The sequence below is a fragment of the Eleginops maclovinus genome, chromosome 7 (genome assembly GCF_036324505.1).
Source record: "Eleginops maclovinus isolate JMC-PN-2008 ecotype Puerto Natales chromosome 7, JC_Emac_rtc_rv5, whole genome shotgun sequence".
Classification (NCBI taxonomy): Eukaryota; Metazoa; Chordata; class Actinopteri; order Perciformes; family Eleginopidae; genus Eleginops; species Eleginops maclovinus.
Window position 1 is genome coordinate 3447201 of NC_086355.1, and position 27885 is coordinate 3475085.

Below are 27885 nucleotides of genomic sequence, written 5' to 3' on the forward strand. Positions count from 1 at the left end.
AACCGTGCAGGTATTTCAAAATGATTGTGTGTATATTTTGAAAAAATATTCTCAGGGGAGCATTAGAAATAAACCTTTCAAAATCTGACTGTACTTTAAAAATACATGCTCTGTGTTAAGCATCTGTAATGTTATAATTATGTTGAGTAAATAAAGCATTATTGAGTCTTTAATGGAGTTGATGGTCCCACTGTGTTGGTGCTTATTATTATTTGTTGGAGTTAGAAATGTATGAAGAATAATAAAATGCAAATGTAAAAAAATGCCACGATTTTAAACAATTAAAGTGTACTTCAATAACTCGTATACATGTGGTTCTCTATTGAATGATTTACACGTGTAGTTCCTCATACAGTATCTGTGTGTTTCCATCCAGGTTTGATAAAGAAACACCATGTTGGCTCACATATAAAACCCCTTTTTGCAGCTTACTTATTTAAATGCACAGTTTAATTTAAAGATGACATTGTAGTGATCTTAAACAAAGCTTTTGCACAATCTGATATCTCCTTTAGAGACGTTAGAATGAAATAAGCTCTCCGTCAACTTGAAACCTGCACAATTTTGCAGGTTTCTACCCATTTTTGACTACCTGTTTTAATATTGATAGATAAATGCCTTCTATTATAATTCTGTGTTTGTTTACTCATTTGAAGCGTGCACAATAAGGGGTTTGCATGTATGCTGTACATATATTTAAACATAAAGCAGCAATCATTTACAAATATAACATATGAGTTATTCTTCCGGTTAAGAATAGGTCATCGTTTTCAGGTATTTATCTCCAGTTGCTTCCCTCCTCAGCCACAAGAGGTCTCTAAATGACAGTGTTGAAATAAAGCAGCCTCCATTGACCCCATAACAAAAAACATAGGATCCTGGGAATTGCTGCACTCATTGAGCTGGGATTAATAAATGCTGGATGGGATTCATAGGGAGGAACAGTGCAGAAAAGACATGTGTTTTTGTGATATGAATGACCCTGTGTTGCGTAACATGTCTGCAGGGTTTGAATCATATGCAGGACCCAGACGACTCTCCTCCCAGTTATTGCTCAAGAGATTAAGACACCCACTGGCTTTCAAAAGATCCCTTAAAGGAAATTGCAACATGTGCTGAGGGCTCCACAGAAGAGGAATCAAAACCGGACATAACCCGAACCCTTTTCTTTTTTTTACCTGAGAGGGCTTTCTGCCTTTAAGGAAGGACTGCAACAACATCAGACGGGTGAGTTCTCTCTCTCTCTCTCTCTTAAACTCCAATAACACACAGGGTGGATTATTGTACCTTCTGTAGGATCAGAAATCCCTGACATCAGCGTTCCTGACTCTGACCGACGTAGCTGCAGGACTGCCTACTTCTCTTCTGAAGAGATCAATACTTGAGTGAAATAAGATAAGATAAGATTCAACTTTATTGTCATTGCACAGAGTACAAGTACTAGGACAACGAAATGCGGTCTCTGCATTTGACCCATCCTAGTGTTAGGAGCAGTGGGCTGCCATTATGTACGGCGCCCGGGGAGCAGTGTAGGTAACCAGTGTCTTGCTCAGGGACACCACGGTGGCACTTGGTCTTTCGGGGACTTGAACTGGTGACCTTCTAGTTCCCAGGCCAAGCCCCTATGGACTTTGCCACCACCGCACACAAATGTCAACAGCGCCAGACTTTGTTTGGACAAACAAGCACCAGAACTGGCACATTTTGCTCGTCTGTTTCACACACTTAGTTTTTTCCTACTATTACACAATTTGCTCAAAGTCTAAATATTAATTTATTGGATTTTTTGGGGTCTCTCGCTCAAATCCTAAAACAAGTTCAATAGATTTTCTTCTCCGTTGAACATTTGCAAAGCCAATCGATATGCTTTACAGGCTAACTCTTTCGTGCAATTCTTTGGCACAACACTGTGTTCTTTTTGGGAGATTTCCCAACAACTGTGGAGACAGAAGGTACGGTAAACAGAAAAATAAAGTTTGAGAAACCCAAAATATAACGTGAGAATGCATTCCCCTTTTTACCGGCAGGGTAAGGCACCTCTAATCCTTCAGAAAAGATATCTGGTTTATTATAAACAACCCTGATTATAATGTGTGGAAGTAAAACATCCAATACTTCCACTAAAGCATTTATGAAGATTGTCAATCACAGAGACAAATGCAATTCAGATTGTCCTGTTGATCTCCTCATCATCTATAACAGTCTTTCCTTTAACTACCCATAATGCAACTCTCTCTGTTCAGGAGTCATTAATAGAAATCTAAACCTGGGGAAGAATTAACTCTAATTAAAGACTTTACGCAATGCTAACCCTTTAGAGTATTATTGACTTCTGAAAATGTAATTGGCAGATGAATACACACATCTAAAAAGATCTCCCTGGATCTATTACACTACAAACATCTCCTTTCAAAGCAGATTTTAGTCTGAGCTTTACCTATATGCATCATAACGAGGCGTTTTTATCGCTCTTAAGTATGTGTGATTATACATAATATATTTCAAGGATAAAGCAACTCTGGTTTAAATGCATAAATGATGTTTGCACAGTAATTGTTAAAAACACACATTATTTCCCGTATATTTTCTAGTCCCCCTCTCGCTAAACGCTGCGTTCAGTGCCTCTCTCTTTACTTTCTTACTTACTGCCAACACTTTATAGTATTATTGACTCCTGGAAAAGTAATGTGCAGATTAACAAACACACTAAAAAGAACTCCCCGGATGTATTACACTTCTTGTCTCTACTTTTCACAGGTTGTTATTGGTTCAGCGAGCAAATGCTATTTATATTAGTATCAAAACTCACGATTCACCAGGAAAGTAAACAATGTTTTTTTAGGTATAAACTCCTTTTTTTTGTCTACGCTATTATTTGTAATTCCCAAACAGTTCCACATTGAAAGCGACGAGTTCAGAATAACAATCGATTAGCTTGAAAATACACCTGCTTGTTGGATTATTTGGGATCAGAAGCAAAAAGTGTATTAAAGATTGTAAAGTTTAGCCTTTGCATAGATGGGGCTGATTGTTACTGAGCCATGGATTCAGTTGTGATTTGATTAGCTAAACGTCTCTATCATGCACCAACATTTAATACCATTTAACTATTAGGGTAATTATTATTCAGAATCAGTATTCTCCAAGCATGATCTCGTCTTTCCTTATCGCTGCCTCGGAGGAGAGGCAGCTTATCGTTATTGGTTTTGCAATAAATGCCTGATTATAGTGCTTAGCTTCATACGTGGTTAGTCATTCTATAAGAGGTATTTCAACATCTGCTGCTGTGTTGAAATAAGTGTATTAAGTTCATCTCCGACACGCTAAAACAAACTACAGAACTGAAGCATTGCTGGGAAGAACAACGTAGTGGAAACACTTGAATGTCTTCTGTTATTAGCATACGAACCAACGTTTTGACCACAAAGAAGTTCCAGCGGTTGGAAACACTTAAACTACACGCAAAGAGAACAGAGATCTTAACATGAAAGAGGTTGGGAAGTGCATCCTAACCTACCATTCTTCTCTTTCCGGTACGCTGCGTATTACTCATTGTTCTGGGGATTGCTCTCTCCAGGGGGAAACCCAGGTGTGGCTTTACGCCTCCGCAAGGCCGCACCTCACTGTCAACTGGTTTTTCAATAACTGTCTGCATATCATTTCAATGGTGGAAAAGCTTTTCCACCTCTGTAAGCATTTGAATTCTTGAAATAGTTGTTATTTTTTATCAAAGGTTGGTCAGAAAGCTAAATAATGTTCTCAGTTACTGATTTCTAAGAACTTTTACAAACTGTAAGCCCCATTTTTTTTAACATAACTCACTGGAAGTTGCTGAGTCTTTGATGCTTGGACTCTCAGAACACTGTTTTAGTGCAAAAGTTGGGATAAATCTTCTGATTTCATACTAAGAATCAGAATCAGAATAACTATTCGTCCCACAGAGGGGAGATTTACATTGTTACAGCAAAAGAAAAGAGCCAAAAACAGAAACTAAGAGGCATGCATTAAATATGTAAGATACAGATTGCAAAAACACACTTCCAGGAGCCAAGTACAAAATATGTGTGAGTGTGTATGAATAAGTGTATCAGCAGCCAGGTAACAGAAGCAAAAGTGAAGGTATATATGACACAGGTATTTCAGATCTATTTCAGTAGCAGCCAGGAAAAATAACACTTATAAAGCGGTATATTTGCACACCAGTGATATTGCACAGCAGAGGTGTTGGGAAGGTGGCATGCAGAGATTTGATGGATGCAATCAGAACCCACTGTGTGAACTGGAGGTGGGACAGTTTTGAGTCAGAGCCGGCACGCTGGAAACAGCAGTCTGCACACGAGGGTCACGGGTGAGGTTTCCTCTGGTAGCGCTGCTGTGTAAACGCTTCGATCCTTCCTGCGTCTGTTCGCTGTGTCTCTTTTCTCTGGAGGTGAGTCAATATAATCTGATCTCTTGTGCTGATAAAGTGTTGTTTCATTTCCAATCTATACTTTTTTAATAGTAGCTCAGAGATTGAGTAAGCTTTTGAGCAACACACCCTTAAGTATTGCATGTTTACTGTTTAAGAGAAGTGCGTGTAATTCCAACCACAACGTAAACACACTTCCTTTAACACGGGTTGAGAGGCACCTGCCGTATCTAGACAAGAAAACCTATTCGGAAGCTATCCATAGAGAGTCGTATACCGAAACTCAGGGGTGGGAGAAGTACTCTAGTAAAAGTAGAAGTACTCAGATCTTGTTCTTGAGTAAAGTAGAAGTACTCAGATCTTGTGCTTGAGTAAAAGTAGAAGTACTCAGATCTTGTGCTTGAGTAAAAGTAGAAGTACTCAGATCTTGTACTTGAGTAAAGTAGAAGTACTCAGATCTTGTGCTTGAGTAAAGTAGAAGTACTCAGATCTTGTACTTGAGTAAAAGTAGAAGTACTCAGATCTTGTTCTTGAGTAAAGTAGAAGTACTCAGATCTTGTGCTTGAGTAAAGTAGAAGTACTCAGATCTTGTGCTTGAGTAAAGTAGAAGTACTCAGATCTTGTACTTGAGTAAAGTAGAAGTACTCAGATCTTGTGCTTGAGTAAAGTAGAAGTACTCAGATCTTGTGCTTGAGTAAAGTAGAAGTACTCAGATCTTGTACTTGAGTAAAAGTAGAAGTACTCAGATCTTGTTCTTGAGTAAAGTAGAAGTACTCAGATCTTGTGCTTGAGTAAAGTAGAAGTACTCAGATCTTGTGCTTGAGTAAAGTAGAAGTACTCAGATCTTGTACTTGAGTTAAAGTAGAAGTACTCAGGTCTTGTACTTGAGTAAAAGTAGAAGAACTCAGATCTTGTACTTGAGTAAAGTAGAAGTACTCAGATCTTGTACTTGAGTAAAAGTAGAAGAACTCAGATCTTGTACTTGAGTAAAGTAGAAGTACCAGAGTGTAGGAATACTCTGTCACAGTAAAAGTATTCTAAATGTTCCTCCAGTGAAAGCACTGCAGGGTAGCTGCTGGATTTACTGCAGGTGAACTACAGTCTGATTTAAGGGCTGATTATATTTACCATCATTAATCCTAATCTCTGTAACTCAAGGTGTCAAATACATTTTGTAGCATAGAATGGAAATACTGAAGTAAGTACAGTACCTAAGTAAATGTACTTTGAGTTGTTATGAAAACTTCAATAGGTGTATTTTGGCCATTTGTTTCGCTGCTCGCCTTCCAGATTATGTCTAATATTTCAGAAACCACATTTTTGTTGTGCTGATGTTTTCACTTCATCACATACATCTGAGCCAGGCTGAAAGACACGTAGAAAGACAATTAATTCCCTCGTAAATAAGAGCCACTGACCGAGATAGAACTGAAACTAAACCTTTGCTTTGTTAGACTTTGATATCTGACGGTTTTATTAACGGGCTGCTGGGGTTAGATTAAGCGAGGCAAAGCATCTAAAGACTTTGTATTAGTGACTGTTAACTATCAGACTTCTCTTGCGGCGGTGATGTCATGTTCACAGGGGTTTATTTATACATCTCAGTGTTATTTCTGAAAGTTTGTACAGATGCACCCCGCTGCGTTGACTGTTTGAATGCATGCTGGGGCACCAGGGTTACAGCTCTCATTCAGTTTAGAAAAGTTTTACAAAAGTTTTACAAAACGGAACTGCAGTGGGGAAAAAAAAAAAAGCATCCTTCCTGTAGAGCCTCACACCACAAACATTTTGTTTACTGAGAAAAATACGGTGTCTGACTTCACACTAATATCATCATATTTTCGTGCAGTCTCGTGCTCTGCTGGGGGACGGGTAAATCCCATTGTCTTTCAACTGGTTTTGATATCCTCCCACAGGCCCTCCATTGATCTTAACTCAGAAATTAAAGCACAAACTTCCCCTGAAACTTGACATTTCAGTATTGAGGGTTGTGTCATTCCCCGACGTAGTGGTAGAAACTTGTCATTTATATTTGAGTATTCCCACGGTGTTTGTTTGGTCCCTAATTCTCTCCAGCAGAGTACCGTTTAGCGATCCAAGTTTCCGATCACTGATGAAACTGCATCTTTAATTTCACTGATATCTTCTCAGGCGGGGTTTAAAAATAAACAGATTCAGAGGCAGTGTGTTCCTCGGGTGGACAGCATGTTTCATTTCAACAATCCTAACTGATGTCTTTGTGGGAAAAAGTGGAGGGGACACTTTTCAGATAAAAAAAACCCCACTACTGCAGAGGTGTCCAAACTACGGCTTCAGCCAATTCAAAAAGTATAATGGAATATGGCCACAACCTGAAACCTTTCTCAAATTGCACTCCTTAAATATATACTTTATGTAAACATTGCACAGTAGTTTCATATTTTAGTAAACCCACTTTTCATTTGTTAGTTGATTTAAAAAGCAAAAACGTATTTGCATAACCAGCTTGAACCAAACCCTCCATATTCCCCCTTATTATAAGCGATCAGAAGCTTCTGTTTTAAGGGATGAGCTGCCAAAACTTTTGGATGTAGGCTCTTTATTTTTCTTGAAGCATGTTTAAGTATCAAGAATAATTTCCCTACATTTGACTGATTTACTAACTTGTAACTTAACTTATGAGGCAAAATATCTCACCTCGAATGAGTGGCCCGGCCCTTGGTATATTTTTCTGCATGTGGCCCTCAGTGAAAAAGGTTTCAATCCTATTTTTGGCAGCTAGTGCAGTAACTATGCTACGCTGCTGCAAAGCTATTATCTATACAAGTATTACTGATATGAAACGTGTCGCAGATCCCAGAAATAAACCCACCAGTGTGAGCAGTCCTCCAGACGGTGCCACATGTACTCTACAAGTGTGCACGCTATTTCCAGAACATTTCTAACAGATTATCCAAATGCAAAGTGGTGGGGACTTAATTGGCCATTCCCAAAAGTAGTGGAGACCTGTCCCCAGCGTCCCCAGTATAAAAGACGCCTATGGTCCCGGTACATGACCATCTAGATATAGACCTAGGTTATTTTTTGTAAAGGCGCTATGAGCTCTTAGGTGAGAATTAAAGCTCCACAGGTCTGACTCGTCGACCGGGAGGGAGTGTCAGTCTTCTGAGATTTAGTTTTTGAATTGGAAGACATCTATTGAATAAATGATCTGGGTTTCAATTCTCTATTATCATTCGGGGTCACATCCTCTTCCTCAATGTGTTTTTTTGCTCTCTAAGCACTTTTCCATTACTCCTGGAACACGAGCTGTGAGATTCTCGGAGCTCACATGGGCGCAGTTTCCCGAAAGCATCTGAAAGCAGAGTTGACCTTTGTTTGGTTTTTAAGTCGAGAGAAGATCCTTTTAAGAGTATTTCCAAACTAGAAGATGCTGCTTTTCAATGTACGTTTGAGAGATCTGCCACAATTCTGTTGAGCCCCAACACCAAATTCAGTCAAACATTAATCTGAGGTTTAACTCCTCCATATTTAATTGATGCTGAGCTCTGGAAAAAAGAGTTTCTGACTTTTTATAGAGCAAAAACAACAATTATCACACGGCAGACTAACCAATAAGGAATGAAATATAGTGAGTTGTAGCTCCGATATCAGCGTCATTTGAAAACCTGCTTCAGAATATTACATTTGAATACTGGGTGAGATTTTATAATAGGTATTTTCACAGTTTTCTCTCATTGAATCGAGGAGATGGCTCAAACCGATGTGCAGTTCAGGGCAGAAACGTGTCTATTATAGTGCTTTCCTTGCAGGAGTTAAGTGTTGTTCCTCTGCTGCACGTTGTGTTTGTTGCACAGTGCTGACTCACGTTTGTCAATGTCAGCAAATAATAACCGGAATCTTCCTTTTCATAACATGACTCATAACATGACTCATAAAATGACTCATTAAACCAAATCACAGCTTCCCACTTTGCTGCGTGTTTATTAATTACTTCTTTCCAGTGAACCTGACCTTGGACCTGTGATCCCTCTTCAGGCTGTTATTGCCTTCGCTGTGCCAGAAACAGATGGACAGAGGTCGCACAACTGAGCAGATTTGTTATTTGTACGCCAACACACGCACCCCGCACTTAACCCAATGCAAACACAAACTAATGGACGCTTGTTCCTTTCGGTCCGTTTGCCGTAGTCACGTCAAACATTGCATAAAAGTATTTGGCTTTTACAACACTGCCTCCAGTCTTAATTTACAAAACATGAATACTAAGTATGTTACAAACTTGTTGGATATTAAAAGAAGCCCCCAACTAAAGTGCCTCTGTCCATGGTGAGGATAAACACAGTAGTAATGATGTTTAGATTAGCCTTTCCAGCCATTTGGAAACAGAAGATGGAGCCTTACTTGAAGGAGATAAGCCCTTTACTTGTTCTGAGCTTCAAAAGTATCCAGCTGATGTGCCTCCAATTCAAGAGGCTGGATCCTCAATAGACTTCAGTCTAGAGACCAAAGAAATCAAACATGCTTCAAACCCTGTTCCCGTTTCAAACACTTATCCAACATTTGTTTAACGTTCATACTAATAAATAACTAATACTAGTACTAATTCAACCTTCAGAAAGGGGAAAAATAATAGGGTTTTGTTGCTTCTAGAACAAAAGGCTAACTCAACTAAATGTTGTAATTCTACCATTACCGTCGTCTGGGTAGATAATGAATACTGTAGTTTGGCACCATGACAGCTTCCCATAGTGCTACCCCCGTGCAGTGTTTTGGAGTCCGATAAGCCTCTAGAACTTTCTGGCTTTACAAGTTAAAAAGGAGAAATTGAATTAGGGTTTTAAACTTTCTCGTGTATGGATGTGAAACAGCTTCAACGTGGCCCCTAGATTTCTCTGAAGACAAATCATTAAAGGCCAGGTCCTTCAGAGGCTGGGAAAAATACAGTGTTTTTAAAAGCTGAAAGAGGAAGCCCGACCTTGATATGATGGCCATATTTTCCCACAATAATAGAGCTGTTTGCAGGCCTTGAAAGATTTTGTCTGAGTAGCAATGTCAGTGCTCATAGCCTGAAGGTTACAAAAGCAAACATGGATATAAAAAGGCATGAGTCTTGGCGGGGGCATCCTTTTTTTTTCCTATTAAAGGTTTCCTGCCAGGACGTATTTTTCCATTGGCTGTCTAGCTGCTGTCTGCAGTCGAGTGCAGAGAAGGTTTAGAAGTAAAAATACTACACTGTTAAAATACTCTGTTAAAAGTACTACATTTGAAAAGGTACTTAAGTAAAGGTCTTAAGTACTACCAGGAAAACGTACTTAAGGTATAAGGAGTAAAAGTAGAAACTGAAGTAAACAAATTAAAACTAGGGAAATCTTTTTCCTAAACTGAACTGGAACTAGGACATCCCATAAAATGACTTCAACATTAGCGAACTGGGGGCCAATGAATGTTGTTTGAGGTCCATGGTATTATAAGGTTGGATCAAAACATCTTGTTTTAAAAGTTCTTCAAAAGTTTGTGTTTAAAATCTGGATCTAAAGCTATAAAGTAAATGTAGTAAAAAGTACAAATTACACTTGAATTGATATTACTCAAGTTAAGTACAAGTACCTGAAGTGTGTAATTAAGTACTAGAAGTGCTGTAGAGAGAAATATGAAGAATGGAAAGATGCTTTTACTTGAAAAAAACTACTCGGAAGTACTCAGATCTTGTACTTGAGTAAAGTAGAAGTACTCAGATCTTGTACTTGAGTAAAGTAGAAGTACTCAGATCTTGTACTTGAGTAAAGTAGAAGTACTCAGGTCTTGTACTTGAGTAAAGTAGAAGTACTCAGGTCTTGTACTTGAGTAAAGTAGAAGTACTCAGATCTTGTACTTGAGTAAAGTAGAAGTACTCAGATCTTGTACTTGAGTAAAGTAGAAGTACTCAGATCTTGTACTTGAGTAAAGTAGAAGTACTCAGGTCTTGTTCTTGAGTAAAGTAGAAGTACTCAGGTCTTGTACTTGAGTAAAGTAGAAGTACTCAGATCTTGTACTTGAGCAAAAGTAGAAGTACTCAGATGTTGTACTTGAGTAAAGTAGAAGTACTCAGATCTTGTACTTGAGTAAAGTAGAAGTACTCAGATCTTGTACTTGAGTAAAGTAGAAGTACTCAGATCTTGTACTTGAGTAAAGTAGAAGTACTCAGGTCTTGTACTTGAGTAAAAGTAGAAGTACTCAGATCTTGTTCTTGAGTAAAGTAGAAGTACTCAGATCTTGTACTTGAGCAAAAGTAGAAGTACTCAGATCTTGTACTTGAGTAAAAGTAGAAGTATTCAGATCTTGTACTTGAGTAAAAGTAGAAGTACTCAGATCTTGTACTTGAGCAAAAGTAGAAGTACTCAGATCTTGTACTTGAGCAAAAGTAGAAGTACTCAGATCTTGTACTTGAGTAAAAGTAGAAGTATTCAGATCTTGTACTTGAGTAAAGTAGAAGTACTCAGATCTTGTACTTGAGCAAAAGTAGAAGTATTCAGATCTTGTACTTGAGCAAAAGTAGAAGTACTCAGATCTTGTTCTTGAGTAAAAGTAGAAGTATTCAGATCTTGTACTTGAGTAAAGTAGAAGTACTCAGATCTTGTACTTGAGCAAAAGTAGAAGTACTCAGATCTTGTACTTGAGTAAAGTAGAAGTACTCAGATCTTGTACTTGAAAGTAAATGTACTTAAAGTAGCGACAGTAAAAGTAGTCATTGTCTGATTGGTGCATTTCAGAATAATATCTCTGATATGTTTTATAATGATTGATCATTAAAGTGTTCTCAGAGCTGGTAAAGGTGCAGCTGGTTTGAATGGCTTTGTATACTGCAGGGTAGCTGCTGGATTTACTGCAGGTGAACTACAGTCTGATTTAAGGGAGATTATATTTACCATCATTAATCCAGATCTGCTAGCAACTAAAGGTACTAAATAATTGGAGTGGAGTAAAAGTACATCATTTACCTCTGAATTGTGTAGAGTAGAAATACTAAAGTAATGCACAAGTATTTCAAAGTTGTATTTAAGTACAGTACTTGAGTAAATCTACTTACTTTAAATGGTTGAAAGAAATAACATTAAGTTTAAGTAAAAAAGGTTCCGCTTAACCTCAGATTAACCTCACACAGTTATGTCAACTTTGTATGTCAACTTTGTTGACATAACACATATACAAAACCAGCGTTTCAGTTTTGTAAAGCACATTTTAAATGTCATGCAACCGTTAGCCCAACGAGTCTAAATCAATGCTCAACCCGGTACACTACCAACACCTTCAGCACCCCCCAAATGTTTCTCTGCTCAGTCATATCCGTTGATCTCAGCCTCCCGTCATGTGTTACTCCCACATTCACCACAACCCTCTCTTCCCACGGTCCTTTCTGCCCAGGCTCGTCCCAGAGCGCAACTATTTGCTTCCTGTAACGCTCAGAACAACATGCAGATGCAGAAAATAAAGTCTGGATTTAAAATGTGAAAATCACCGTCTTTGTAGCACTGTAAGGTTCATATCGTCCGCCACCAGTATGAGGGTCCTGATGGTGCAGGATCAAAACCACAAAACTCTCCAATCAGTACTTTCCCCATCCGTTCGATAAAATGGTTTATTTTTGACTATCCCCCTTTCAATGTGTCTAAGTCTTACTCTAGGTCACTCTAGGAGTTTCAGCGCTGTTTGAAATCACATTTTAATGAATTGGAATGTAAGTTCAATATCACCGCCTTTGCTTATCCCTTTTGGTATTTCTAGATCCTTACACCAATCACGGTCACATAAGTTTCCACAATTTCAAATTTGCTTTGCTTGTGCATTGAATTCCATCCGTCAGACTTAGAAACCACGAGTTTCTTTTTGAGATATTTGGAAAGAAGCATAAACTCTGTATAAAAACAAATTTGCTCTGCTTGTGAATTGAATTCCATTGGAAAAAATGTACAGGTCACTTTTTTGATAACTTTGCATTAAATTACACGTCATTTGTTAGAAGCCTTTGCAGCGAGACTCGAACCAGCTCTGCCCTGACCCGAAGATCTGCGCATATCCCACTGTGCCACAGCTCTGCTTTTGAACACTCAAAAATCTGAAAGATACGGCTTGAATTGTGTAGGAATAATTGATTTTGTAAATTGTTAATCAAGAGCAAACATTTGCCTGTTCCTGGTATGTCAAGTTAGGGTCTCGAGGTTTCATATAATTCTGAAATGAAACACGGGGGTTTTTAATTGCTGGTTAAAAAAGTAAGCAATTAGAAGACCTCACCTTCGAAAGAGGCTAATTGGTGAATTGTATTTTAGGTAGTATGCAATATGAAAGCCAGACTACTAATATTTTACACATATTTTAAGTCCATAATAAATTGTGGGATATAGTATCAATCCCACGGTGACTTTATATGGATATGATGCCTCCTTTTGTCTTAATTATTTGCAGTTTTTTACTCTTTAAAAACCCATTGGAGGCACTGTAATTGAGCTGATGATGCAGGATAAAATTCGCCAAAACTCTCCAACCAATAAATCACCAATCTGTACGATAAAATGACTCCTCTTGGTTGGTTTGGACTGGACCGGGACTTAAATGCAACAATATGTACAGCGCCAACTTTTAGGGCATTGACAGTAAAAGTGCAAAGAAGCGACGATGTGAAAGTTGTGATGGGAAAAGTTGGTTATGAACACCAAACCACAGTATGTACAGCACCTCATATTCTCTGCAGCCTGCAAAACCACCAGTGCACCTCTGTCTTCAGAAGCTGTAGCCATCTGTGTCAGCAGCAGGTCTTCCTGTAGCCAGATGCGAGAGGTGCAGATATTGTGGTTTGGAAAATGTTCCACTTGTACACTGTCGCTCCCCCAGCAGCAGTTTCACACATTTTGTTGCTACCGACGTCTGTTTGCAGCCCACAAAGTTCTCAAGTAAATGACTTTTACTTACATTTGCCAAACTCCTAATCGTCAATCTAAAGTCTGCAATGGAAGACTTTTATATCTTCATATTTCACCTTTTTCTAGCTTCTGGCTTTTGGATGTTTCTCTGAATAAATTAGATTTACGACAAGATTAAGGACACCATCTTAAACCTCAGAAGTTGAACGCGACCTATATTGTAAAGATCACTGAGTTGTGGAAGCACACACGTTTGATTTGGTATTGTGGTGAAGAGTGTGGTGAGATTAGAGCAGCTTCGATCAGATAAGACTCTGAAGCCTACACTATCTGAATGAGGTACAGCAAACTCAAACACAGCCCTGTTGCTGCACAATGAGAAAGATCATTTTATGAATCTCCTAAAGGTTTCCCAACATGCATCTCTAATCAGATGACCAGAGGGTTGAAACATGCATCCTAATCATCATGCTTATCCGTGTTCTGGTTGGGTCTGATAAAGGTTAACCCTTCATCCTTTACCTCAGGGGCTTAGTGGGGTTTCTACAGGTTTCAAAGCCATAACCTGAGTTTTAAAAAAATTGGAAATTGTGGGAAAGAGATGAGAAAAATTGGTTGTAAAATTTGAAGAAGAAGAAGAAGAAATACTTCATTAATCCCTTACAGATCCAAGTGGAAAGCCACAAGTTCTCTGGACTGAGTCAGTCCAAACCCATGTGCGTCTGTTTCCAGCTTTAGTCACCTCCTCTAATTACAGTCCAGGGAGGTGACTCCATAGACAATGGGACTGGTCATTTATCACAACAATCAAAAGTGGAGAGGAGAGAGTGATGGGAATCTCAATGTGATGTTTTGATTTTCTTATTTATATATCGGCACTCTTTTGATGACCTTTAGATTACTTTCTCAAGAGTCAGCATCCTTTCTAGAACTTAAAAATGCACATGTTTTAAACAGAACTGAAACTCGCCTAATGTTGTCCTTTGATGCCGAAAGTTCACCACATCTCTGTAGCTTTTTGGTATGATCCAATCGACCAATTATCAAAAACTGTTATGCAGCAACCTCATAACAGTAGCACTGCTGCCTCTTAGTTTTACAAGCTAACACGCTTCTGTAACCACAAATATGCTTTGTCTTTGTAACAAATTACAGATGTTGAAATATGCCCCCCAGAGAAAGACATATTTGAAGTCAGCATTTCAACGTACTGTTAATCCCACCAGAGCCTCTTATAAATGGAGTCATGCTAAATCCCTGGCACAACAACTTTGTGGTTGCAAGTGGAGACGCGCAGGGTTCATTCACAGATCTCAGGCGAGGCTGAGTAGGAACGCTCGATTGCATAAGCCGGTGTTCAGGAATGCGTGGCCTCCTTCCAAAGCGTTACGCAGGAGTCTTCGCACAAATGACTCGTGAAATACTAAAACATTTGTCATAACCGTTAGGTAGAGGGAGGCTGGGAGAGAGGGTAAGAAAATTCAAGTGGTTCATTGTCTGTCTATACTTGGAACAGAATGCTTTTACAAAACATAGGAAGCAGTAGTGTATACATGCAGAGTTTGCTTTAGAGAGTTTTGTAAAGTAGAATAAAGTTCAACCTGAATGGGAAAGAAAACAGGTTCTGCTGTATTTTATATTCCCTTGGGACTGGTCAGTGTCACTGGACAGAGGTTACAGTAAGTTGTTGGCTGCTTCTCTATTTCTCCAGTAGCACTTTCACTCATGCTCATCTCTAACTGTTGTTCATCTGTTTTTCAGCCATGGGCCAGCGGCCAACCTTAGGAAGCCTTCTGTTTTTCCTCGGGCTATGTGGGATCTGTACAGGATTCAAACAGGGTGAGCCGAGTCCCACTGTGCTCTCAAATTAATAATTACTTCAGCTCTGAAACTATATATTTTTTTAAAACATAACCATGTAATGTCCATATATCTTAAAGGTTTAAGAGTAAAATAATTACATTTCATTGTTGTTTTTGCCAAGTATAACTCTGACACCCACCTAGAGAAGTATTGGATCGCTCTCTGGTGGCCACTTGTGGAACTGCAGGGACTTTCTCAGCGTTTCTAATAGAGGTTGCTGGCTCTAATCCAGGACAGTCAGGAGACAAACACATTATAGCTTATAAAATGTACAACATTTAGAGCTAAGATAAGAATCTGACGAACTTACTCTCATTTACAGACACCTGGTCAGAGCTACAGACCAACTCTAACTTTAGTCCTTAAGTGACTATGAGCACATTGAGTTGTCTTGTAGTGAATGGACTATCCTTGCCTGCTCAACAATTATTTCTTGCTTGAAACTCTGAGTTCTTACAGCGATGACTTTCTGAATACATGATGATATTTGTTTTGCAGAGAACTGTAAAAACTTCAGTACCCAGTTTGAAAGGGTCTTCTCTGTTCCCGGGGATGTGGCTATGCTGAACAGCACCCTGGCGTCTTATGACATCTTCAACATTTCCGATGTGCCCTACAACATCACCTGGTACGACTCAAAGTTGGGCCAAGAAATGAGTAACGAGACCGGACGAACCCAGGTGCGCGGAGAGACTCTGTGGCTGCTGAACACAAGGCTGGAGGACGACGGAGAATATGTGAGCGTGCTGAGGTACTGTCAAGAAGCAGTTAGTACTTTCTACATTTTACAAGCACACATATTTTGAGCCTCAACCCCAATATCTAGTTTTGAACAGTTCTTGCTTTAAAGACTCCTAATTTATTGATAAGAATAAACAGCTGTTTTTTGATGAAGATAAAATGTTAATTTGAGTCAAATCTGAAACTTGTGTCGCAGGTATGATCCTTAAAATATCTTTAAAAATATTTATTAATAATAATAATAATAATACGTTTTATTTATAAAGTGCTTTTCTAAAAACTCAAAGACACTTTACAGAGATACAATTCATGAGAAAATAATAAAAACAACACACTCCTAAAACACAATAATCATTTACAGTTTAAAAGCAGTTTTGAAAAGGTGAGTTTTGGTCTGGGATTTAAACAGGGTGAGGTCGGGGCAGTCACGGATGTTTTTGGGGAGTGAGTTGGGAGGGGGCAGCGACAGAAAAGGCCCTGTCCCCCCCAGGTCCGGAATTTGGTCCTGCGAGAAAGTGAGAGGAGATTTGCGTCTGAGGAGCGGAGGCACTTAAACCTGCATTAAGCTCCTGCTCACTCCACTAATGTACCCTCTTAGAATCAGCACCTGCCTCTTCTCAACATAAAATATTTAAAAGATTGATTGTTTTTTCTTCGGTTTAACTTGCAGACACAGCAGCTCGGTGCTTAACATGTTCTTAATGTTTTCATCAGAACGCCCTATAGGTGCTACAGCCAGGCCACCAAGCTGATAGTGGAGCGGCGCGTTGCTGGAGAGTGTGGCAGGCCGAGGAAAGCTGATCAAACAATCACCAAGGGAGTCACTGACTACCTGAGCTGCCCTCTGAAGGAATACATCAGTAAACTGAACAGCTACAACACCCCCTACTCCTTGATGTGGTACAAAGTGAGTTTTGGGCAAATCTTGTTGGGCACTGACATCAAATACCTTGTCAAGGATTACAATCTGGGGACAACGAGCAGTTAAATGGAGAAACACTTAAATAGAGAAACGGGCTTTCAAATTTAGCGTGTGACCATCCCATGCTAACATTTAGTACTGTACTTTTGATTTAATTTGGATAAATCAAGCAATTAAGGAGGTTTGTTTTTAAAATGTTAAACCTAAATGCATCCATTTAGTGTTTTTTTCAGCTTTTTTTCAGTATTTTCAGCTGTTTTGTTGCCATGTTTCGACCCCGACTCCATTTTTTTTTGTCATTTAACACCAGAGCTGGCATCCCGCTCACACTGAACAAACGTAATCAGAATCAGAATGTCTTTATTCTATTCGGAGGGGAAATTTGCATTTGTTACAGCAAGAAAAAAAGAGCCAGAGACAGCTTAATATTCCCCAAGAAACATGCATTAAAACAAGAAAAAATTACACAATTTACAAAATACACATCCTGTTACAGTTCTGAGATAAAGCTATACCTGTGCATAACAATCACTGTGAATGTGTCTATGAAATGTGTTATTTTGCTGAAGGAAAATGGGACTCCCTCCAAAATGCATCATTAAAAATAAGCAGTTTTTACGTATTTTCTCCCGTTTCTTTTCTCATGTAGGGCTGCGACCCCATTGTGGACGGGTATGGCAGATATACCTACATGGATAACACCAAGCTGAAGATTGATAATGTGGAACCTAAATACAACATGCCCTTCACCTGCACTCTGAACTTCAGTCTCGATGGCACCTCCGTGTCTGTTTCAGAGAGCATTAAAGCATCGGTCACAGGTGAGAACAGACTCAGTACATTTATCCTCAAAACTACTGGACTGTGGACAGCAGACTGACGAGGGTTGGAAAGCAGTCCGGTTAATGGATTACAAAGAACAGATCACTACTATAAAACACAGTATTTTTCTGTAAATAGATAACCTCAACCTCTGTCATGTTGTCTTGTCTTTTCAGCAATGTACTCTTTGAGCCCACTGGTGCGCCAACCGGCCAGTGGCATAATCAAGGCACCGATAGGTAGGTCCTTTCTTGCCACACCTTTTCAGAAAGATGGGGTTTTAAGGGTCAAAAATGCAGTTTCCAATTAACTTTAGTGACACCACTTGCAGCGGGGGGGAAATGCCAAAGCACTTACAGGTAGATAGACTTGTTATATGGGGTAGTTCACTATTTACGTAACTTGATATCAGAAAACAAAATACTTTAGCTGTTTAGAGTTCTCTAATCCTGATTTGTTGTGTTATTTACCACGAAGCAGCAATGCTGTGGTGATGAAATAACTATGACTGGATTTCATCCTTTCAGTAGTTACTGTACTGTACATAGAACAGGAGACTTGCCGGCAGGAACATTTGTCAGCGACTTTAAACTCAGGGGTTTATCAGAGAGTTTGTTTCTTGAGTCTAACTTCTTCTGATGTCTTTGTATTGTTCACGCCTCTGTTTTTAGGGTCACGTTTCAGCACACGGTGCCTGGTATTTGTGCCGTGTGTCGGGAAGCACTCGGTTGATGTTTTTTGGATCGTCCATAAGGATTTCATTACGAATACTAATTCCTCTCATCGTGTCTACACGTCGACACAACTGTGAGCACCCTTCCCTTTCCTTTCATCTGCTTTTGTTCGGCTTTTACAAATTAAGATACTGAACCCGGAGTTGCTCCCGATGGCCAACGGCGTGTGAGTGTGTGTGTGTTGGCTTCCCTAGAGCAAGTGGTGCTGCTCTGCATGAATGAAGCGTGAAAGGGTGAATGACTCGTAGTATGTGAAGCGCTTTGAGGGGTCGAGAGAGACCTGATGAAGAGCTCTATAAGTACTGTCTGTTTACCATATTAGGTTATATGCACACATATTTCCTGTCCAGAAGTAACATCTTAATCGTATTCTTTACTTACATGACGTAGGTCCAACTGATTTAAGAACGTGTCTTCTAGTGTCAAATATTAATCTCTAATCAAGCCCATTTTATTATCTTTCTGTGCCCCCAGGTTTAGGAAAGAGAAGGATCCCGTTGAGGGTGTGTTGTTGGAGCGTGTGCTGACCATTTCTAAGCTAGAGGAGAAGGATTTCCACATCAACTACACTTGTCAAGCGTACAGTGCCAGAGGTCATCCTCAGGGCTACTTCACTCTGCTGCCAACAGGTCAAACCCCAACCCTTTGAACTTAAACTTCTGTTGTTGTTTTTTAAATACTTTCAGGGCTGTCATTGTGCCATTTTGGAGGATATTTCTGTTCTTTTTTTAAAGACAAAAGCCAAGACAAAGCTGACCTCTTCTGTTGTTTGTTTGACCCAACCAAAAGGTGGGGGGGGGGAATCAACTCAGTGAACAACAGATACCCAGGATGCTGGCTGATGAAGAAGAGGAAGGAAGCTAGGGAGCCAATATAAGGCATAGTCATCTTGCCAAATAGTGAGCCTGAGTTGATGTATGAACACTATGTTAGAACTGGTTTATAAATGGTTCTTAATGATTAATAAAGTGTTTACAACCTAATTAACAAGCCTTTATGAATCCTTTATAAGGGTAGTCTTAATGTAAAGTGGTTCCCACATTTTTATAGTGTTATCAATCTCATTACACAGCTGAGGACCCTTGCAGCCCCCTCTGAAGCTGGTCACCTTAGTTTACTATCAGACTATTGCTGCCTTTACATGACCAGCAGTTACTTTGGTTTTTCTGCTGCTAATGAGATGACGGCTAAATGGAGCCCCAAAGAGAAGCAGGGCAGCTAACTATAGAACAGAAACCAACCCGTGGCCGTGCTCTCTCCTTCGCAGGGAGGAAGATGCAAATCTCACAAATCATATGTAGGCAGCTTAGGAAACCCAGACAAGCACACAGTGGAAATTGCAAGGCAGAACCAGAAGGAGGATTCCCATTGAGCGGCAGGTTGAATCCCTTAGAGGGGATGAGCTACAGTATGAATCAGCCAGAAGCAGCGTCTGCTTTCCGCCCCCAGAGTTAGAAAGTTATTATGCTCCAGAAACCTGCAGGTCCTCTGCAACTACAACTACTTTCAAATCCAGGCTGAAGACTTTTCTTTTTGCCTTTTCCTTTAATTGATTCATATCTCACATTGCACTGTAACTTTTACTCATGTACTGTATGTTAGATATTATTTAGTTTGATGTTTATTTTAATGCCTTTGCTTCTTAGTGGTTTTAATGTTTTCCCTTTTTGTAAAGCAATTTGAATTGCCTCGTGTTGAAAGGTGCTTCATCAGGGGTGTCCAAACTTTTTTCACTGAGGGTAACAAACAGAAAAACATACTTAGTTCACCTGCAGTAAATCCAGCAGCTACCCTGCAGTATACAAAGCCATTCAAACTAGCTGCACCTTTACCAGCTCTGAGAACACTTTAATGATCAATCATTATAAAACATATCAGAGATATTATTCTGAAATGGACCAATCAGACAATGACTACTTTTACTGTCGCTACTTTAAGTACATTTAGAGGAGAGTACTTTCTACTTTCACTGGAGGAACATTTAGAATACTTTTACTGTGACAGAGTATTCCTACACTCTGGTACTTCTACTTTACTCAAGTACAAGATCTGAGTACTTCTACTTTACTCAAGTACAAGACCTGAGTACTTCTACTTTACTCAAGTACAAGATCTGAGTACTTCTACTTTACTCAAGTACAAGACCTGAGTACTTCTACTTTACTCAAGTGCAAGATCTGAGTACTTCTACTTTACTCAAGAGCAAAATCTGAGTACTTCTACTTTTACTCAAGTACAAGATCAGAGTACTTCTACTTTTACTCGAGTACAAGATCTGAGTACTTCTCTGATAAGTACTGAATCAGTTGTCTCATAATACATCCAATACTCAGAGTAACATGAAACTAGAAACACAATCAGAAGTCAACACAACAATCTACCATCAGCGGAACAGGTTACCTGACTTCTTCATACTATCTCATTATTCTTTCTTTGTGCATTTTCTTAAACTTTAAGATGTTCATACATACTTTAAATCATTTGGTAAAGAATACCACAGTTTAAGGCAGACTACAGATATACACATCTGCTTTAAAGTACACACCGATGCTTAAAGTTACATTCCCTCTGCCTTGACTCAATAAACACTGTGTTTTTCTGTGGTTTAAATAAAGGTGTTCAGATGCTCATATATGTGTTGCCCCACACTGCAACACAGCAATGTAAATATGGTAAATTCGATTAACTATATAAAACGCGCCTTGACTTAATGGTCTTAATGTTTTCCCTTTATGTAAAGCACTGAATTGCCTCGTGTTGAAGGGTGCTTTATCAGGGTCCACAAACAGAAAAACATACGTAGGGCCGGACCCCTGACTAGAGGTGGGGTATATCGCCTCACAAGTTAAGGTATAAGGTAGAGAAACATCAATCAAATGGAGCTTAATTATGCTAATTTGAAAAACGCCTACATCACAGCCCTCCACAGGGTCTCCTTTATTTAGTCAGCAGCTCCTCAGGAGTCTCAGATTGCTTATAATAAGGGGAAATAAAAAAGGGGTATTTCAAGGTTTTAATGTGAATAATTTTATTAAGATTTGTTAGAAAATGTTTGAACCTTGGGCTTATTAACACATGAATACTATTGTGTAATAAACTTTTCCATATATATTTAAGAAGTGCACTATAAGACAGGTGTGGGCCGTAATCCACTATACTTTTTGAATGGGGCCGATTCAAGATGGAGTACGGGCCGCATTTTGCCCCCGGACCATAGTTTGGACACCGCTGTGCTATATATGAATAAACCTGCCTTGCCTTGGAGGTGCGATCCTATAACACTTCAAATCTAAATAGTATTTCTGATATGTTTGATGCTCCTACAGATCCAGACATGAGACTTCCCATTGGGATCATTCTTGGTAATTTGGCAGTCCTCTTCATCTCCTGCGTCGTCGTCTACTACCTCTTTAAAGTCGACATTGTGCTCTGGTTTCGGAGAATGTTTCCAGTCTTCTATACAAATACAGGTAATACTCCATGTGTAATATGTTATGTGTTATTAAAAGGACTGGGATATATTCATAGGATGATATAAGAATAGATATCTGCAGAGACTTTGGATACCATATTTTTTTCCTGGCTGCATTACAAGAAAGTGATGCAGTTTCCTGAGCAATATTGACACATTGATTTAAAATGTACTGTAAAAGGTAAAGAATACTGCATATCTACTCTATACATACACACAGCATAATGTGTACGGATATATAGGGATACAAAGGTTATAAATCGACAAAATGAATGATAATGAATCACATCATTGCGTGTTATTTGATTTTCCCGCTATCACTAAACCGTACTGTTTTAGACTGTCGATACAAATCTAATCCCACCATACACTCCACACAAGAGTCCATGATGGAAAAACACACAGTGATGACTACACACTGCAACACACACGTGCAGCACCCACACATCACACAGAATCTGAAGCTCTACTCCATACCTGACCGCATGTGTCAACAGTGAGCAAACAAAGGAAACTCTCTTACCACAAGCGCTGCAGTAGTTCTGAGGAAATGTCATCTGCTACCGCTTATGAAACACAGGAAACTTTTTCAGACATGAATGACTGTAGGTAACATCAGTACTGTACTTAAGTACAATTATGAGGTTCATTTTATGCTACTTTGTACTTCTACTCCACTAAAATTCAGAGGTAAATGGTGTATTTTTTTTTCTCCCACTCCATTTATTTAACCCCTTTAGTTGCTAGGCAGATTAGGATTAATGATGGTAAATATAATCAGCCCTTAAATCAGACTGTAGTTCACCTGCAGTAAATCCAGCAGCTACCCTGCAGTATACAAAGCCATTCAAACTAGCTGCACCTTTACCAGCTCTGAGAACACTTTAATGATCAATCATTATAAAACATATCAGAGATATTATTCTGAAATGGACCAATCAGACAATGACTACTTTTACTGTCGCTACTTTAAGTACATTTTGAAGAAGCTCAAAGCATATTGGACACTTCCTCAAAATCTGCCTTAAATGTAATCATTAAATTGTTATAAATTGGTCCGTAAAGCATGGGATAGCAAGGCTGAATCTGACTTTTCCTCATTAGAAAACCTGTGCACTCTAAAACAACCTTTAATGAGCTCTTCTTCTTTTTCCCTGAGTCAGATTCGGATGGGAAGCTGTATGACGCCTACGTAGCGTACCCTCAGCCCGACACAGAGGGATTCAGCAATGAAGTGGAGGCGTTCGTCCTTCACACACTCCCCGAAGTGTTGGAAAAGGCCTGCGGATACACACTCTTCATAGCAGGCCGCGACTGCACGCCCGGGACGGGTAAGTCACCTTCATGGCGGGGGCAGCATTTCAGTAAAACTTGCATCTGTTTTTTAAATTCAAAATGTTACTTGATATCCTTTCAAGCTTCAGAGTAACAATGAAGGCTTGATGCAGAGGACCTTTTGTTAACACTACACATGACATACTCTTAGTCACAACCCAGGTAATTTACAACATCACTCGACATGTGCTTTTTATCAAAGCCTTGTTTGACGAGGGACATATTTCATTGTACGGATACAGAATACTGCTATTCATTTAGGTCCATAAATGTAGTTTACGGACACGATTTTTAAATATTTAAAATACCAGATATCAGATCCAGTTAAACATAAGACATTATATACTTCATGAGATGCATTTTTACTCATTTTAAGAGGTAACATTTGGATAATTCATGAAAAGGATAAGTGATTAAAGGTTAGTCCCATTTTTAAATTAAATAATATGTTTGTTTCTGCTTAGTTATCCTGCTGAGCTCCTTAGCTTCTCTTGGATAACTGGACTCACACTGTACATTTTACATCTATATTCTATTTAATATTCCATTCCTTACACACTTAATGTATATATAATATCCTGCTTTATCTTCTGTTTACTGTACCATTTTTATTTTACTTTACATGTATATTTTCTACCTTTTGTTTTTATTGAGAAGTTTACATTTTGAATTGTTTATTTATTTCATTTGACTGTGTACAATACCCTGTATTTTTATGCTGCAGCAAGGCCAACATTTCCCCCATTGGGATCAATAAAGTACTTCTTATCTGGTCTTATATTAATTATCTCTCAGATCTATCTGGAATGCATCAGGTCAGGAGTTTGATGTGTAGCTACTTTTGTGATTATTATCTATTGAACTCTTTCGTCTAAACTAATATCCCTGTCTTTTCCTCCCTGCAGCCATCGTGGACTCGGTGGAAGAGAACATACAAGCCAGCCGCCGCCTCCTGCTGCTCTACACCGCCTCCAGCTTCATCAAAAGGAGACTCACCAGCAGCACCAGTGGCAACAACAACAACAACATCACAAAGAGCACCGAAAGCAGGGATAACGGCGAAGACAGCGAAGGCAAGAAGAACGGCGACCGCAGCAGCAACGTCAGTTTTGACGGCGATGAGGAAGACTATCCAGACCCAAGACTGCAGCTGGAGCGTCTGGCAGCGATGCACCGATCTCTACTGGAGGGATCTCTCAAGGTGGGAAAGCAGACCTTTAATCTACGGTTAATCAGGGTGATGGTTTGATGTTCTTGGACCCCCCTGCGACCAGCCTCCAAATCAGGGTTGTCCAAACTTTTTTAACCGAGGGCCACATACAGAAAAATACACTGAGAGCTGGGCCACTTATAGAGGTGAACATTGCCTCATAAGTTAAGTTATAAGTTAGCAAAACAAATCAAATGTAGGTGAATAATGTCCAATACTTGAAAATGGTTTAAGGAAAAAACATCCCGTCTGTCTTTAGGGGTTAATTTATTCTGTTGGCAGCTCATTCCTTAAAACAGGAGCCTCAGATTGCTGATAATAAGAGTACATATGAAGGTTAAATTTAAAGCTTGTTATAGAAATAAGATATTGTTTTTTTTATATCAACTAAGATTTGTGAGAACATGTTTTAAATTCTAGATGACTAATTTTATTTGAAAATTGGGCTCATTAATATATTTTAACATATATATTTCAGAAGTACAATATAAGATAAGCAAACGTTTATTTTGTAGCCAATACAGTGCTGTAACCTTGGCTAAAGATAACAGGAATGGGGTGTGTTTCAGTCATTTTATTAAATAAATTGAAACTGAGTTACTGAAACAAAATCAAAGTACCAACACGTGTCAGGAAATAAAATAAACGCCTGGCTGCATAAATAATGTATGTATTACCTCAAACTGCATGTCAGTTAATGGTAAATTAACTGAACTAAAATGGTAACTTAGTCCTTGACACAAATGATGTGATTAAAACAAGAACCAATAATGGTATTTTATGACTTTATACGGAACTGAAACATAGAAACTTGAACACTGTCTTTGTTCAATAACCCCCAGTAAAATGGTCCTAAAACAGGGGTGTCATTTTTCACTCAAGCTTTAAGAAAGAAACGCCTACATCAAATCTTTCCTTAGGGTTTCATTTATTTTGTTACTAAAACAGTTGGAAGCCAATCCTTAAAACGTGGGCCTACTTCCATTATACTTTCAGAATTTGCTGAGGGCCGATAAAAAAATGGACCACGGGCCACAGTTGGCCCCCGAGCCGTAGTTTGGTCACCCCTGGTCTAGAGCCACCATTGCTCCATTTCATTAAATGTTTTGCTCTTAAACCACACGCTCAAAAGGAGCCCTCTGATTTCTAACTCTGCCTTACAGGTGATTCTGGTAGAGCTGGAAGAGATCACCCCGGCTCAGCTGGCTCTCTTCCCCGAGTCGGTGCGCCACCTGAGGAAGAAGCAGGGCGCCCTGTGTTGGTGGAAGAACCAGAGCAGGGGGGAAAGGTGTAAGACATGCATGAGGACAACAGTGGAAGAGGAGAAAAGTAGAAAGCTGTCGCAATCCCTCTCCCCTTCCTCCAGGTTTTGGAAGGAGATGAGGTACTGTATGCCGGTGAAGGGCAAGAGGGCGATGTGCCCCGAGAAAACAGCTCTGATGAACTTATGAAGCGGTCCTCTTGTTTCCAGTGTTATTGTTTATTGATCCTATCAAGCAGAGACAATTAAGAAAAACTGTGTGCTCACGAGAAGCTGAGGGTTCACACTCACAGCAGAGGTGAACCAAAAGGAACTCTTTAGCATTGCTCGACTTGTCCAACTGTTGGTACCCGGTATTTCTCTGCTGCAGATAATGCCCCCTTCAGTAATCAGCTGTTTAGGCTTGACATTGGGACATTCGCTGAACGCTTCAATTGGCAAACAAAAAGGAAGGTCTGCGATTCGCCGACGGTATACCTTGACGCCACGATTAGGGACGACTCCTTCCGACCAATCCGTGATCTGCAATAACGTCACCTTCTAGTATCGGCACATCACGCTCGGAACCTCCAAGTTGTTTGATTATATTGACAGCAGGAGTCGGAGGTCGGACGTCACATCCGTGTTGACTGCGTTCCAGTAGCACAAGTCGGAAGAGGATGCACGCCCGCAAGAAAGTTGTTTGCTTCGCTTTACTTTGTATTTTGTAGCGACATGTCCGCAGATAGAAGATGAGCAGGGCCATATGTACAGTTGATTTAATGTGACACAAATAATACAGAAGAGCTAAAAATGTTATTTATGGAAAGGTGATCTCGGGTATTGTGAGGTGTTGCCAGGTTTCCAGTGGAAATTGGAACGGACCATAGGTTCCTGGCCACTTTTCCTAATGGAAGACCAACAAATAGCAGGTCGTGATGAGTAGCATTGAAAACACGGCAATAGAGCAACTATAATTGTGTACAGAATCGATAAAGGCAGAGTAACTTATCAACACAAGTTGCATTGGGTAAAAATGCATCAACAGCAGCTCTTATTAGACTTGGAGATCATCAGTGTCTCCATCTGTAAATTAACTGGCGTAACGTGCTTCAAAGGACTGACTGGTCAATCCAAATGATGTTGTTTCACTGTCAAATGTACAGATGTTTGAGGTAAATGTAAATATGTACAAAGAAAGCAAACCTTGATTTATTTCGATGAAGTGTGCATTTAATGCAGTAATGTTAAACTGGTCTAATAAAGACGCCTAAGCTTGAGGAGCGTGACTGTGTTGTCAATAAATGAACATTTTGCAAGGAAAACATTTGTGGAAGGCTCATTATATTTTGAAGTTTGTGCGGCCACATGTGTAAGCCCACAGCTGCTGTGCATACTCCAGGTTTTGGGTTATTAATCTTAAGTGGCCAACAAAAATGTTTTGTTTTGTTGCCGAAATCAAGCCTACAAAACAGCAGTCTTCAAAACCAATCTGGGAACGAAAGCGAAAGCCCAATTTTCACATACAGTCTATGATTTTTTCTGTACAGTATTTCCATTAGCTTCCAAATACTTTACAGTTGCTTACAGGGACTTCTCTTAAAGTGGACCCTGGTGGTGCGTTTAAAAGATACCCCTTTTGATCCAAGGTGTCATAGCTTGCTGTTTTGTTTATAAATTAAATGAAGAAATGAAATCCACAATCAAAAAGAAGAAAACCCGAGTAAGAAGAGGAGAATCTGAATGAAGTCAGTTCAGTAAGGTCTCTGAAATCATGGCTTTCTGGGCCATAATGTTCTCTAAACTTGCCCAATGTTTGTGATGGTTTAACTTGAATTATCAGCAGAGAGATTTGGAGAATTTAACAAAAATCCATGATGGCTTGAATAAGTGAAAGTGAAATATATATTAGAAGGTTTCATCTGAAACAGGCAGGCTTTGTAGACTCTCCTTGTTGCTTAAGGTAAACAAGCAACTGACACTTTCATAACCAAAGCCATTGAGGTCTGATGGCCTATATTTGAACTAGAGCTCCATTTTGCTGGGCAAATAAAATGCAAAACGAGTGGCAGGTTTTTTCTGTCGGGTGGAAATTTCATGCAGGGGTTGGAGGAACAGTTTGAGATGATGTGCAGTCTGGAGGAGGGAAAGCACAGCAGCTCTTCAGAAGGTTAGTAAGAAGGAATCGTCTTTGAGCTTCAACACTCAGCCTGGTAAGTTATAACTGCTATCAAAAATAGAGCGGAAATATACGGCATC

General features: G+C 39.4%; 2 protein-coding genes and 1 long non-coding RNA gene across 8 annotated transcripts in view; 2 read left to right on the top strand and 1 right to left on the bottom strand.

The window, feature by feature from the left end:
- LOC134866927 (interleukin-1 receptor type 2) overlaps window positions 1-27885 on the top strand; it is a 46931-nt gene that overhangs the window by 9546 nt on the left and 9500 nt on the right. The gene's annotated exons all lie outside the window — the stretch shown is intronic.
- Window positions 1-27885, bottom strand: part of LOC134866928 (uncharacterized) — a 44404-nt gene that overhangs the window by 8952 nt on the left and 7567 nt on the right. The window lies entirely within an intron of this gene.
- Window positions 1027-26951, top strand: zmp:0000000936 (interleukin-1 receptor type 1). Of its 5 annotated transcripts, none has more exons than XM_063887147.1 (12): window positions 1027-1227; window positions 15049-15126; window positions 15649-15901; window positions 16606-16798; window positions 17463-17634; window positions 17812-17874; window positions 18307-18442; window positions 18844-18998; window positions 21696-21839; window positions 23005-23172; window positions 24082-24377; window positions 25550-26951. In XM_063887147.1, exons 2-12 carry the CDS (start codon window positions 15051-15053, stop codon window positions 25835-25837), a joined length of 1944 nt encoding a protein of 647 aa, XP_063743217.1. In that variant the 5' UTR covers window positions 1027-1227; window positions 15049-15050; the 3' UTR covers window positions 25838-26951. The 5 variants fall into 5 exon arrangements, with proteins under 5 accessions (XP_063743217.1, XP_063743220.1, XP_063743216.1 ...); XM_063887146.1 differs by lacking the exon at window positions 1027-1227 and adding an exon at window positions 4228-4429; XM_063887149.1 differs by lacking the exon at window positions 1027-1227 and adding an exon at window positions 14736-14758.